Raw genomic sequence first — 15,639 nt, 5'->3', positions numbered from 1 at the left:
AAATGGAATGACAAAATTTTGAAGGGATTTTTTTCCACGGCAGGGGAAATCGGCAAGTTTTTCTCGCCCACAGGGAAAGGGAGCTTCAAAACATTCTTAGTGGGGAGGGGGGACAGCAGGCAAAAATGTGTGGGGAGCGGGTAAAAATGAAGTTTGAGTGCGGCAGGTATTCAAGTCAGAAAATTTTCAGTGGGAGGGCAAATTAGACAGCTCATTAATTACCCTCTTGACTTAAAATTAGTCAGTTTCATATTACTTGTCATGTACAATATATCTTATCGTAGTAAAGACCCCTTAAAAGTGCATTGTTCGTTGGCTGCACCTGAATAATACTTGTTCTCCAGCGCATGATTCATTGCGGAGATTTGCTCAACAAGTCTCGCAATGTACGAGATCAGAAGGCGAGATATAATGAGAACGGAAACTGTATATTGGCGAAGACCGTCGGTGTTGGAAAAGAAGCTGTGACACAACGTTCTGTCAGAAATGGCCATGAAAACGGAGAAAAATTTAAACGAGAGATGACTTTTTAATATGAAGTAGTCGTGCAATAATTTGTGTCGTGGTATATCAAGTAAAGCCGTCCAACTCCCAACCAAGAAGGTAGGTGAAATCATCACATCGGTTTTATAATCATCGTCTTTGTCGACGTACGCTTACATACGTACGTGATTTGTAATGATCCTCGACTGTGTGTAATAATGGTGGCGATTCGGTTAACTTCGCCGATACAAATAATTTCCATGGAGGCAGAAGCATGCGTCCTTGATTGATATGTGACACTGCTGTTTCAAAGTATCAACTTCACGGTCTCTTCTGCTCTCGATTTTGCTAATAAATATGAACGAAGCCATAGCCAGATTCATGGATATATCCTACGGTAATCGGCGGTGTGTCAGAACATAGACGACATTGAGACATGATAACGTACGTACGTCTGTGGTAAGAATAAGAACACGGCTAGCCTGGGTACGTTACGATTGTTACGTTGCTGTAAAGCACCTGCCCTTTTCATCTGTGTCATGGATTGACCTATGATTTTTCAAAATGACATTTTATTTTAGTTGCAACGCAATGGCCGTATCTCAAGGTTCATTCAAACGGCACCGATTGACGCAAGCGAAGCCAAGTAAATGTTATTGCAGTATTGTACATGACCGAGTGTTATGAACAGAACAGTAGTGGGGTCTCTATGTATTTGTTATCATTATTATGGCATTCCAAGAGCCGCTCATCAGCTTAAAACCTCTTCTTCAAAACCCATTTCTTGCAGTGTTTACTAGTAAAAATTCAGAAATTAGGAAACGTATGGCTTACATTAATATCGGTGAAAAATTGCCTTGTCAACTTTGATTAAAATGTAGGAACCCTCGTTGGAGAAGCAAGGCAGCAATATAACAATGCTGCGAAAACCCTCCAAAGATTGCCAGTGTTCCCAATAGATTCCCCAGTTAGTTGGTCTACAAATAGCATTGATAACATATAGAGTTTGGGGTGAAGAGTGGTGTTGATAGGGTTAAAATAATAATGTCTGAGATGTTACCTTTATATATGTGAAATAATGGAAATGCTAAAATATAATGGTGGACAGGAGGCATTAGTGGTTTCTAATATTGAGCATACCAAGATGTGACATTTACCCATTGGTTCAAAATTTGATATTACTCCATATAATATTAGAGCAATGCTCCATACAAAAAAAGTAGTGGTATAGACAAATACACTGGAAAAACTTCAAAATCTAAATGATAGTCTTAATCTGTTTCCTGTTTAGACTGTTGATCACCATTTATACCAGTATATGATCAATGAAACAATACATGTATGTTTGAGATAACAGTACCCAGTGGGATGTAATGAAGCATGCTATTATCTTTCAAATAGTTTAAAACTTCCAAGGAATCTATGAAACATTGTGCGTACCATCCTCACTCATATATATCAACAGATAATATATGAATGAAAAGATTGAATGACACTTTTAATATTATGGACAAACTGAACTATGACACTGAAAGAGAATCATCTTCTCAATATCATATATGAAGACAATGAACAAGGATAGCAAATCGCAGAAATAATGTTGTTAAATGTGTTATTCTGCCAGACCTGTCACTTCTCCGTTTGCCAAGTCTGAAAAGAGTGGTATCGAGCTGCAATCTATAGCTATTTACCTACTTTGCATACCACCTGGTGTATTGTTGCAGGCTGAGTCAGTAAAAATCATGTTTATGGTATCTGTGTAAATGTTCAAGTCTTTGACAACTTGACCTGATGGTGATGTATGAACTTGGCAGCAATTAACCCTTTTCCTACCAGACAGTATTAAGACTATTACTTCCCCATCAGCCAAGTCAGTAAAAGCGGTATTGAGCCCAAACATGACGTATTTTCACCCGCTTGGCTTGGTATGTTATAGCATCTTTAGTCCAAAAAATTCAAGTTTACAGTATTTATGTTTTCAACAGCCTTCAAATGTACAGTATTATGTTAAAATACACCGTATGGAATATGTTGTGTTTCATTAATTTTAACCATCTTAACCTGGTGGTGATGTATGAACTTGGCAGCAATTAATGGATGCACATGATGCATTTTGCAAATGCAGGGAAGACCTTTTTGACATGCCTGTCTGACTATAATCACTGCATTTGTTCATACCGGGAACTGTAAAAATTTAAATTATGTGCAAGTATTGAAGGAATCATTGTCAATATGGATCGTGGACACTTCCTTTTGTTGTGACTCACAAAGTTCACTGTTCTGAATGGTATTTTATACCCAATCACAATTTCTTGAATGTCTAATATGTTTATTTTCAAAATTACACCAAAAAGGTGGAAACAACTGTAAAAATTACTGGCATGAGGAACAAGCAGTTTAACCCTTTACCTGCCAGACTGTATCACTTCCCCATTTGCCAAGTCAGTAAAAAGTGGTATTGAGCCAAAAGCATATGTATTTTCACCCATTTGACTTGGTATGTTACAGCAGTTTTGGTCAGTAAAAATCATGTTTACAGTATCGCTGTCTTCAGGGACCTTCATATCTCAAGTCTTTGATAAAGTGCACCATATAGGACATGTTTTTGCTTTTAAACCAACTTAACCTGATGGTGAAATATGAACTTAGCAGGTAAAGGGTTATGTTCATTGTTTGCTAGAATGTCATTCTATATACAATTATTTCCAGTTGGTTGGCTCGGAGAACTTTTTAAATCCCATCACCTAATTACAAATTGTTGGCCAACATTTTGACTATGAGAAATCTGAGTTCCAGTTCAGGTACATAGCTCCTTGTTTGTCAACATTTTGCTGTAAAAAGTATGATTGAGGGAATGTTATATGCAGTTTTGAATGATAGTAAAGGATTTCTGTTACCAGGATGAATTGCAGAATTTCACTTGTATGGCCTTGCAAAAACAAGTGTGCCACTAACATGGCATTACAAGTAACTAAGCTGCTATATGCTCTATGAGCAAGAAAAATAACATTTTACCAATATTGACATAAAGTGATTACCAGGTAACTTGAAAAGACACAACCTGCCATATGGATTAATTCAGTCTTTTAGGGTTGAAATGTTTTAAAATGTTTTGTTTGTAAATTAGTTGAATATAGTTTCAAATTTTTGCCATGGTTATCAAGTTCTATGGATGTGTATAAGGTATATACAGTTTATAAAAATCTTCAATATAATAGTTTAAGAATAAATTCAAAAGTCAGTGTTGTGATGAATCACAAGGATCGAGTTCTTTATTTTTTAACAAGTCAAGATATGATATGTGCCACAAAGGTACACATAATTATGGGGAATTTTTCTTCCCATAGAGTTTTTCCAGCAGAGTTTCTCATGACAGATTGATGTATTTGTTGTTTTTCATTCCGTTGTCTGACTTAAGGTAGTATGCGCCTCGAAAATGAAAGACTTGAACTTTTGTTCAAACTTTCCTCAGTGAAGCTTTCAACCATACTCTTACTAAATCAAGAATAAAAATCAGGGGTCACTGTGAAAGTTTGGTACTAGAGGAACACATTACCTGACATTTACTGACATTTGAAATTCAAAATGGCTGCCATCCTTATGTTACTCCATTTATTGTGAAAAAAAATAAAATTTTCGAAGTTCGAAAAACCAAGATGTTGAAAATTGTTCTTACTGCAAGAGCTTTAAAATGAGCCCCAAGAAGTGGTAGATCAGAAAAGAATTTGAAAAATTTGAGAGCTCAAAAATCTATCCCAAGGCGCATTTTGCCTTAAATGTGTCATGTGATCTGAAAATGATGAACACAAAATTATGAATCATTAAAAATATCTGAACAAGACAGTGAACTTCAGAGTAATTATCAAGTTGTATGGGTTCTTTAAATTTAAGGCAGTCAATATAAACGGTGCCATGATTACTTGTACTGGTAACTCAAATTGCAATGGTAATCATCTTTGGTGGCATAATCAATTCTTTCTTTTCTATTGACAGGTCATCTTGTAAACGTAGGTTACTATGGCAAAATCCACATCTACAGCTAGTATTGGCTGCACAGATTTGGCAGTGGATCCATTAATATCATGTAAATTATGCCTCATGGAACATCCATTGCAAGATATGCATCCTATGGAACAGTGTTCATGCATATATTGTTATACAGTGAGTACTCTTATGTCATTGCTATAAGTTGTTGCATTTTGTTCATGTTTATAATTAGCTTTTCTTTCAAGGTAGTGTGCGCCTTGAAAGTGAAAGATTGAAACCTTTGCTCAAAGTTTCCTCGGGGAATCTTTCAACCATTCTATTTCAAAATCAAGAATAGAAATCTAGGATCACTGTGCAGTTTTGTACTAGAGAAATAAATTGCCAAACATTTACTGATATTTGAAATTCAAAATGGCCGCCATCCCTGTGCTAACTCTATGAGAAAAAATAAATTTTTAATTTCAAGAAAACTTAATTACTCCATGATCTTCAAAATGAACCCAAACAAGTGGTAGATCAGAAAAGTATGTAATTTGTAAAAAATGTGAGCATCCAAATGTCTGATCAAAGGTGCATTCAGCCTTAAAGGTCTGGTGAAACGCTCATGTTGCAAAATTACTGAAATACAGTTTATGGTCTATAAAACTGGTAAATTCTTTTCTTTTTTCGTTTAGCGTTCATGATTATGAAATATGGCAAAAGAAAAATGCAATGTGGGCGTGTCCCCCCGAGCCTCTTCAGTCGACTTTTTTCGGCTTTCCGAAGTTTGCCCGACGCCGTATCTCATAACGGGAAGTAAAGTATTTCACACCTCCGTAAGCTCCCCAGGGGGGTAACTTCTAGGGTTTCCGCTTACGTGATCAGGATAGTGTCCTCATTCACTATGGGAGAACGTTGTTCTTTTGGTGGCTGTGACAGCGGCAAGAACATGAACGGCTCAACTGTAAATTATTTTAAGTTCCCGTCAAGTGTTGAGTGTTTGAACCATAGGATATGCTTGTCTCTGCTGGTTCGTACGATCGGCCACGGCCCCTCGGCTGAGCCTGCCTCGCTACTCGCTACACAGAAGGTTGGGACCGCAATGCAAATCAACAGCATGAACACCAACACTGAACGTTGTGACTGCCATTAAAATGCACTTGTTTACAACACGGAACGTCGAGACCGCAATGCAATCGACAGTAACTTAGAACTTAAATGGGACCGTGATTAAAATGCACTACAAGTACAACCACAACACGGAAGGTTGAGACCACGATGCAAATTAGCTGCATGAACAGCAACACTGAATGTTGAGACTACCATTAAAACGAACAACAACACGGAACGTAGAGATCGCGATACCAATCATGGAGGTAGAGTCCTCCTTGATACAAATCGACAGCAACATGGAACGCGTCGTTGGGACGGCAATTAAATTGAAGAACAACGGGGAATACCGGACCACGAGGACCGCGATGCAAATTGACCGCAACATGGAATGACGTCAAATCTCTCGCGAGACTTGGCACGATTGCAAATACGTACGACGGAAAGAACGCAATAATACGGAAGTAGACACAGTTTTTGCGAATCGCCGAGAGAGAAGCGCAGATTAAACAAAAGACTAAAAAACCCACGTTTTTTCTTTATTTTACCATATTTTTTAAACAAAATTCAGTTTCGCCGCTGTGGCGAATTAGGATCGATTTTTTTTGGCCACTTCGGATTTCGATTCGCATTGGCGAACGGGCAAATGGGCAGCGCGAACAGTGTTTTGTTAGCGGATACCGGGCAGAGATAAGGCGGCGTTGGACCGCTATTCGATGTAAATGAACACACCAGTGACGTCACAGACGGCCAACCATTATCCCCGCTATGGGCGTGACCTGAGTGTCGCAAAATGACCCCATGAAAGCCGCGCATAGAAATATCAAAAAAATTAACACTTGCGCGTACTTTTAGGTTGCAATTCTGTTGCGAGTGTAATAGTATTGACCCCCTGGAAGATATTCAGTCACACGAACGGGACCATTTCACCAGACCTTTAAGCCTTGGACTCTTCAAGCTTTGTACCAGTAGTTCAGTGCTTCAAGTGTCATTTGGCTGCTTCTTTGATAAATGTGTTAATAACTGCAGGGGTGTAATAGTTCCCATATACCGGTATGGTAGGTGAGCAGAACAGTCTCTAGAATACAGTGCCTACATATGAGTGAGCAACCCAATTCCAATTAATTTTCATCACCCATATTTACATCTCATTCGTAAGAGAATAGACACGCATATTATTTTAAGGAGTCTTTGGTTAAGATGTACCACAGGAAACGTGAATTGTTATGCCTCACGTCAACTTTATCTGATTGTGACAGATGAACTTGATAAGAGATAAGGCAGACTGTCTGACATTGTAATTTCATTTTCCTTGTATATCTTTAGTATACACGAAACTAGTTTGAGTAGAAAGAGAAAAAGTAGCAGTTGCAACTTTCATCACGGCTATACACAAAGACAGCTCTCATTACGACTTGGTTTAATGCAATATGTACGTCCTCACTGACGTCAGCTTTCACAGAATGAAGGACCTCATTGACAAATTTCAACCTCCAAAGAATTAAGGAGCTGATAAAAACAAGTAATTGCATTGTCCTTTCCTTCAACACTGATTTGTAAAACATAAGTGATTTTCAAATGCATAAAGACGAAAGTAAGTCATGAAAAGGACCATGGCTGTAACCTTTAACAATATTTGCATTAGTTTTGTGCTATAAAACAATTTTATGTTTTTATTTGTCATCCTAATGTGTTAAAATACAACGTTTCAGCCTTGCCAACACAAAATACTGAGAAAAATATGAAAGATTATCGTTGAAATGAATTGTAGTCCAGACAAGAATTCAATATCAACAATTACATTACACCATTACACACATTCAGGTTATGTTGACAAGCAAAACACTGGGCATCTTGTCATAATTTTATGACAAGTGCAAGGAATACTGGAAAATATGTCTAAAGTTATTGATAATGGAGCCTTGCATAATGAGGATGGAAAATTATTTTGCTATCAAAAATTCTCAAGTAATAATGCTGAGTCAGCATTTTTCTCGCAAGGTATTTGATGCTTTGAAATCAAACATGGTGACGCTTTTTATCAGAAACACTGTTGGGCTATGTGATTGAACAAAATACTACATAATAGTTAGAAAAAGAACTGGTGAATTTAAGCATCAATGGATAATTTTAGAACGTTCAGCTATGGAAGTGTGATTTGATAACGCATCTTGAATTTCTTTTGAGAAATGCATTGATATCTCAGATGTCGACAGTGTAAATTTACAAAGATCTATGTGTTGACAGCTACATTTCTAAATGGAATCACACCATCTGGCGAATGTAGGGTCATGTGTCATAGCCTTTGCTCCTTGCTGTTTTGTTTGTTGGATGCTGTGATTCACAAATTTAAAGAGGACTCATTTGGAATTATGGTACAGCTGTATGTAAATGGAGGATTTGCACAAACTCAGTAATGCTCTCTTTACTTCCTCTGATTTATTAAATATTACCGTTACTGATATACATGTATTGCCAGATCAACATTTTGTTGTCTGTCAGTCATCTCCTACCTTCTCTGTTGAGACAACTTTAAGCACATACACTCTGTACACAACATTATAAAGAGATTTGCAACTTAGAATACAAATGCAGATATTTATATATCATTCTGAAACCTAGTTTTCAGTTTCATTGTTCAGTTTCACAAAACATCTCCAATCATGGCCAATCAGAATACTTCCCTGTCTTACAATATCCTCTTCATTGCGCTCACCTTTTTTTAACCCTTTCACCACATTTCCCCGTCTAGAGGTCCAACTTTACTGTAGAAAAAATGGGATTGGTTCAAACCATGGCCGTGAAAGGGTTAAGTCTTCCGTCTAGGTTCATCTGCCACTCTCAGACTGGATTTTAGAAATTGGTGAAGCATAAGATGTTCCATATGATGTATATCAGTAGACTTTCCATGAACATGATTTTTTGCAACTTGTTTGGCCAGTAGACACATTAAACATGGTGATTTTCACTCTTTAAGATGTTAATGTGAAACGGATAATGTGTGTTTTCAACAAGTTATGATTTTCACCCTTTAAGATGTTAATGTGAAACAGATAATGTGTGTTTCAACCAGTTATGTAATTGTGATGTTTCGAATACTGATTTTGTTGTTGACTTTGAATGACTTTGCTGAAATGCACAGTCCATCCATTTTCAATTTGAAATATGGTCTGTATTGTATATATTTGGTAGGTTGATTAAAAGTGACATGCTTTGTTTATTATTAACAATGCCAATCAAAATCATTTGTCTCTCATTTCATATTAGTGACACTTTACTATCATTTTGTTCACAGTGACACATTTTGCATTAATTTCTTGTTGCATTATCACATCAGATCATTTACATCTAATCTTGTTTTACCATATCATCATGTCTTTAGAGACATGTGGAAGTCACTTGTATATGTGATTGCATTTCAGTGTTTACAACAGTACTTATCAATATTAATCAAGGAGGGGTCTATCGCCGTGGTGACATGTCCTGATGCCATGTGTAAGGAAGAAGGAAAAATAGGAATGAATGAGGTATGTGTTAAAGAATGGAAAAGTAGAAATATGGCTGCTAAATCATGCCAGTTACCATGGTTTCAAATGTCTAATAGCTTGATATGTGGTACTTGAAGTGTGTTTGTCATAATTTGCATAGTGATACAATACTGAAAATATATTCATGTTTCTGTGTAAGGTAATAGTTTATGGCAACAGCGTTTCACTTCAGTATGACTTATTGTTATTTAAAAATCAAATACATCTTGAATTTCGAAATTTATTTCTTTTAAGAATGAAAATGTTTTGATCATTTAATACAACTTGTGCAATTGTTGGAAGATGTTCAATACACAAAACTGAGTTTCAGTCGAATGAGCTAAAAATAGTCAGATTAAAGAAGGACCCGATTGTACTTTTTATGTTGGAAAGAAGTTCACATTCATATATTTGATTTTTTTGTTGCAGATCAAAAGATTGGTTGATAAAAGTACATATGACAAGTATATAAAGTACAAATTTGAACTCGGTAAGGCATTTACAAATAGTGCAGGCAACATTGTGATCTCTTGAATGGTATTGAGATGTGTTGTCATGGTATTGGTGAATAGTGTATTCTGATTAACAATTCTTTTATGGATGTTGATTTATGGATATAGAGTGACTGGACGCTGAGTTTCTGAATGTTGTGTTTATATAGTATATTGTGGGTACACAAGTGTGCTGTAATGCAGTGTTATTGAGTGCTGTGATTACATATGTGCAGAGATGCAATATCACAGAATATTGTACGTACAATGTTACTGGATATTATGGCGACATATGTGCATTCTTATGGAATATTGTGAGTACAAATGTGCTGTAATGTAGTGAGTGTTACTGGATTTTGAAGTGTATGTGTAGTTTTAAAATGCATTATTTGAAGCATCATCTTGAAATATTCATGTAGTTAGTACTAAGTCATCCATTGTTGTATCAGGTCATGTGATGCAGTACTTATTTGTCTTTTTCAGAGGTAGATTTAGATCCAAACAGAACTTGGTGTCCAGAAGCTGGCTGTGAAACAATATGCCATGTATGCAGTGGAGATGCAGCCAAAGCGAAACCAGTTCACTGTCCCAACAGTAAGCCTTGTTTTCTCTGATAGCAAAACAAATCCAGCATTGATGAATCATATGTTGCCCAGTATTTTTATACCACATGGTGATTGTGGTAGTTTTAGATAAAGAACAGATGTGCTGTGATGTGATTCTAGTACCTGTCTTTCATCTTGTCCATTACTTGTTTATCTCCATTTTGCTACAAATTTCAAGCATGTTTGTAGTCCTGTGAAGAATATTTCAAATTTTTCAAATGACACTGTTGAAATTAGTCAACACAACAAAAGTTTTCAACATATTTTTTCCTACTGTATATTTCTTGGCAGTGTGGTTTACATTTCTGCTCTCTGTGTAAATCTAAATGGCACAGCAACAAAACATGTGATGAGTTTAGCAAAGACAGTGAGGCGTCCGGTGGCAGCACATCATATCATACAAGGACAAATGCTATAGGGTAAGTTACATCAATACGGCATCAACATAGGTCCATTAGCTTCAAGTCTGAATGACTCTGACTATTTTTGTCTTTTAATGTCAACTACAGCTTGTTGTTCAACTCCTCAAAGCATGTTGAAATACACAGTATTTTCAGCTTGTAAACTCAGCATGTACCATGTGTAGTCTGCATTGCTCTTGTCAGCAAGTGAATTCTTGTCTGGATTGGAATTCAAATGTAAACAATACTGGTAGTAGTGCATTCTACAAGTATATGGGTGCTGTCTTGGCAATTGAAAAAGTAAAGGTGTCAATACACTTTTGTGAGTAGAACAAGAAACTGTAGTTGACATACAGAACAACAATAGTGAATAAAGATATCCAAACTTACAGCTATTGGCAATTTAATTATACAAAGTTTTATGGCTACATCATATTTTTACCGGACTTTGACTGACTTTGAGGGTTAAATGAAAATGTAGTTGACTTTGAATCAGATTTCAATGGTTGACCTCTCAACTTGTTCATTGTTGCCATGACAGTTATTGTTTAAAATTTTTTATTATATCTTACTAGAAAGTTATCGTATAATTAGGTAAAGGATAGAGAAAAAAATATTGTTCATAAGAGTTGTTTTGCAAAAGCTACAGTGGCGGTTAGCAAAATTATTTAATTTTTTTATGAACCAGCAAAATCTCATGCAAGTGACATTGTTAGTGATGACTTGAAGTTGTAGTCTGGATTTTACAAAATGTCTACAATAATAGAGGCATTACATATGCAGGTTGTGTTGACAGATCAAATTCTAAACATTTCCTCATGTTCCCAGAAGAAACCAAAAACTGTAAAACTAAGCACAACAAAATGGCCCCCCCCCCCCCCCCCCCCCCCCCCCCATGTTGCAGTACAGAAGCACATATTTGCTGCAATTTCAAACAAACATTCCAAACTTGCTGAACTGGTAGAAGCTGCAATTCTGAGTAACAATTTAATTATATTTCCTGGCCAAATAGATGCAGTTAGTGCTGGCAAGATGTTTTGATACCACTCTCAGTTAGTTGTGGTCACAAAGTCACATTTTTTGTCCATGGTTTCATGTAATTCCAAGTATTGATTTGAAAGCTTTCTAAGTAATTACTATCCTTGATGTTTGTCTTTTTTTTCCAGAATACCCTTCAGCAGTGATGAAAATGCCCCCATTAAAAGATGTCCATTGTGTCATGTTCCTATTGAACGAGATGAAGGCTGTGCACAGATGATGTGTAAACGTTGTAAACATGTCTTTTGTTGGTACTGTCTGGCATCACTTGATGTACGTATCTAGTAAACAGATTTTCAATACTGTGTCCAAGGTTTTCCCATTGAAATCCATCCTGAAACAGATCAGAAAAATTCAATATTAAAAGAAATCATCCTTCTGTGACAAACAGTGATACTGATATTTACAGTTTCCCAGTTATTTTATTGATAAATGAATCAATCTGTCATGCAGCTGGTATAATGGGTACCATGCTTGCCTACATCTACCTTGAGTAGTTTCCCTCATTTGTTTTATGATACAATCGAATATGGCCATATCGCTGCCATTGATAGAAGAATTCACATGTTGCATACTCCTGACATAGATGTGACTGAATTTCTTTCATTCAAATGTGGCACAAGTACTATGCACAATAACTTCATAAATGTTGATTTCTTGCTATGTAGCCCAATTGGCTATCCAAAATCTGTTTTGTTTTAAAATATTTTATGTCTGGAGCCATTTCACAGGCATACTTTCACATAATCATTTTGTTCAAACTGACCACAAGTACAAGTGGTACAAAGTGTGCATTACATCCTGTGTGTAGGTACTGTTTTGTCAGTGCATTGGGAAATTGGAAAAGGGAGTCAACTTTGTAATTTTATCTGGCCAATTTTGGATGAAAACATGTTTTTCTCTCTGTCAGTGTGATAGCTTTCAAACTGGTACCATTTACCATTCATTATTTTGCAGGATGACTTCACTCAGATGTTTGGGACCATCTGTGTAGTAATTTACACATGTTTTTAAATTGTGAATCTTGATCTGTAGACAAATAATTTGTCAGGAAAAAAAAATCTGTTATCTAGTGATTTATTGTCATTGTTCATGTGAGTATATAATCAAGATGACATCTGTAATTATTTTCAGGATGATTTCTTGCTCCGTCACTATGACAAAGGTCCATGTCGGGATAAATTGGGACACTCCAGAGCATCTGTTATCTGGCATAGAACACAGGTATGTAACAAAACGTGTTCTCAGATATGGTACAAGTTACAAAAAAGTGTTCTCAGATATGGTACAAGCTCAATGTGCCTGCTAAGCCAATTTGACACATCATGACGCAGGGAAAACCGTGAGGCATTGAAATTACAAGTAATCTGACGCGTCACTGACGCAGCTGTAAAAAGCCTGCCAATGACTAGAAATGCTCAGCAGATTCATAATTTACACAGATAACATGTTTCTCTGTAGTTTTGGGGTCAAAAATATCTGAATATGTCATTTGTACAAGTCTCCACAGCGATACTACGTGCAGATAGTACACTGCCTTGCTGATCAATTGATGGGGAAGGAGGCAGCCGTTGTTGTTTTCATTGTCTTCTCACTGACTTACACAAGAGAACCAGGAATCGAGAAAGACACACTACCATAGAGGGCGCTATACAACTGCTGACTTTTAGTTATAACCATTTTCATGCATGTTGTGACGCATATCAAGTCAAGTTTTCTTCAATTTGACTCAAAATTTTTTTTTCACCTCCCCTTAGAGGGCACACTGTACAAGCTGCATGAGGGACCATAATGATTATCTCGCCTGATATTGAAGTTCATTTTTTGTGGAATATTCATATTTACCAGTTACAAGAAACTAGTGCATGTGTTGATAGTGTGTGTTACCACATTATGTTAAGAATTATAAAGTTTAAATTGTTGTTTAAATTGTGAATTAAATTACAAGGTCTGTGTTCATTATTTCAATACACTGTATTCCTTCAATGTGCAGGGCCAATGTAAGGTATCATTTGTATCAAATTTCTGTTTTTGATGTGTAGGGACAAGGAAGGGTATCTTTTGTGCCGAACTGCTAAGGATTGTAAGAATGTGAAAGTTGCTAAATGTTTTTCAAAGGAACCATAGTTGTTTATGTTTCTGTGATATTGTAAAGTCAATGATTAGTAACCATGCATCTGACGGTGTATTAGAGGGCGACATACCAAAGTCATGTCACAGACTCAAAACCATGTTTTCTCCCCATTGGGTTCATTGTGTAATAGGATGTCTGAAACTAATTAACCTTGTTACTGCTTTGTTTTTCTGCCGTAGGTTGTTGGTATATTTGCTGGTTTTGGTGTTTTGTTATTGGTAGCCTCTCCGTTTCTATTCTCTTCTCCGCCGCACCTTGTATCCTGTGCTGTAAATGCAAAGTGTGTAGATGCTGTGACGATGATGACGATGGAATTTCTGGATTGCCGTCATGACGACGAAAAAAGTAGCCTTCAAGTCCATCACAAACTTCAGCCGATTGTTCTGTCCCAGCATGCATCTCTTTGATGTGACTGTTTTGTCCATGGCATCCTGAAACATGCTGAGACTCTCCGAAGCCATCCTGGTGATGGATTCATCTGGGACAACTAACAAATTTCCTACTCAAAAACAGAAATTTGTTGTATCAAGTATATTTTTGTACAGTTGGAACTCTTTCAAGAAGCCAGATATACAACAACTACATCTAGGAGTTAACATTTGTGAGTGGAAATATAAGGAATACTCAAAGAATATTATATTTAATAAGTGCAATGAGTCATCAAGGGGAATTTCACAGCTCATTTGGTAGGAGCCGATAATCTGTCTGGACTCTGGAAGCTGACAAGCATCAGTGAATTGTATTATTCAGGGGTATCAAACTTTTCAGTTTACTACACAAGTAATTAAGAAAGTCGCGTTTGTACTCTAGCTTGTGAAAAGCAAAAATGGTTATAAGCTCACGATAAAAGGTTATAACTTCAATTTTATGAAGCAAGATCTTGATTATTGATATTCGAAAAGTCAGAGATACAAGTCTTTATGCTGACAATCATTGATGATGATTGGTGTCAGTTAAGACTTTGGAGAACAAAGATTTATTTATCCACAAAGAATGCAATTCACTCAAGATAACAAAAACATTTATTCCAACTTGATACAAATCAGGAAGACAACTTCAATTTATTTTGTGACATGCCAGCGTATATTGTGAACAATATCAAAACTTTTCAATGTTTTTATGCAGCATTATATAAAGTCTGAAGGTGGCATATTTATGTGTAGTAAATATATCATCAATATATATTATTATCATATTGTAAAAGTCGTAACAGTACTGTTTTCATTTGTTCATTAGGGGTAGCATGTTTCATGTTTAAAAAGTGAAAAGTGAATTCAGTAAACGTTCTCTGTATGTGCCTATAGATGGTTTGTTTTTCAGACTTTTTGTAGTATGTATACAATCACGGTTGATGTCCATTGTTTTGTAACTTGAGGACACCATGTGATGCCAATGGAAGCTGTACAAGAGAACAGCACTGCACATGATGTATCCTTTGTCTGTGACAGGTAAATTATTATGCTAATGTGACTGTATCAGAATATATCATCCAGGCTTTTACAAATAAAGTTATGTAGAATCAACTAATGTGCTCTTGTCATCTTATGATATATAGATACTGAGGATATGTAACATAAAGAGATGTACAACCACACACAATTAAAACTTTCCCCATTTGTCGAGAAAGGACACTTCATTCTTCAGAGGAGACTATTGTCTCCATTGAACAGATGATTTTTTCTCACGGATAAAACTCAGTGCAGTCAGTTTTAAAGGGACATAAGCTGTAACTTGTGGCAAGTTTTTTAGTATTCTGCTTCTGTATATCAACTACCGTATCAGGCCCTAATCCATTTGTCACGCTGAAATTTTGAGTATTCTTTTTGTCAACACGGCTTTTATGTGTGTAGTGATCATTGTTTATTGTTTACAAATGAATTCTTT

The 15,639-nt window shown here is 36.3% G+C and overlaps 1 protein-coding gene across 1 annotated transcript; it reads left to right on the top strand.

Moving 5' to 3' along the window:
• The first annotated feature begins 358 nt into the window (after window positions 1-358).
• Window positions 359-15,278, top strand: LOC139133839 (probable E3 ubiquitin-protein ligase RNF144A-A). Its single transcript, XM_070700605.1, has 9 exons — window positions 359-603; window positions 4,477-4,644; window positions 8,982-9,086; window positions 9,516-9,576; window positions 10,061-10,171; window positions 10,474-10,601; window positions 11,750-11,894; window positions 12,756-12,845; window positions 13,935-15,278. The coding sequence occupies exons 5-9, from the start codon at window positions 10,121-10,123 to the stop codon at window positions 14,160-14,162; spliced, it is 642 nt and encodes a 213-aa protein (XP_070556706.1). The 5' UTR covers window positions 359-603; window positions 4,477-4,644; window positions 8,982-9,086; window positions 9,516-9,576; window positions 10,061-10,120; the 3' UTR covers window positions 14,163-15,278.
• Window positions 15,279-15,639: the final 361 nt, after the last annotated feature.

This window comes from Ptychodera flava, chromosome 5 (genome assembly GCF_041260155.1).
Source record: "Ptychodera flava strain L36383 chromosome 5, AS_Pfla_20210202, whole genome shotgun sequence".
Taxonomy (NCBI): Eukaryota; Metazoa; Hemichordata; class Enteropneusta; family Ptychoderidae; genus Ptychodera; species Ptychodera flava.
The sequence above is the reverse complement of the archived record's forward strand: the minus strand, read 5'-3'. Positions and strand labels throughout refer to the sequence as shown.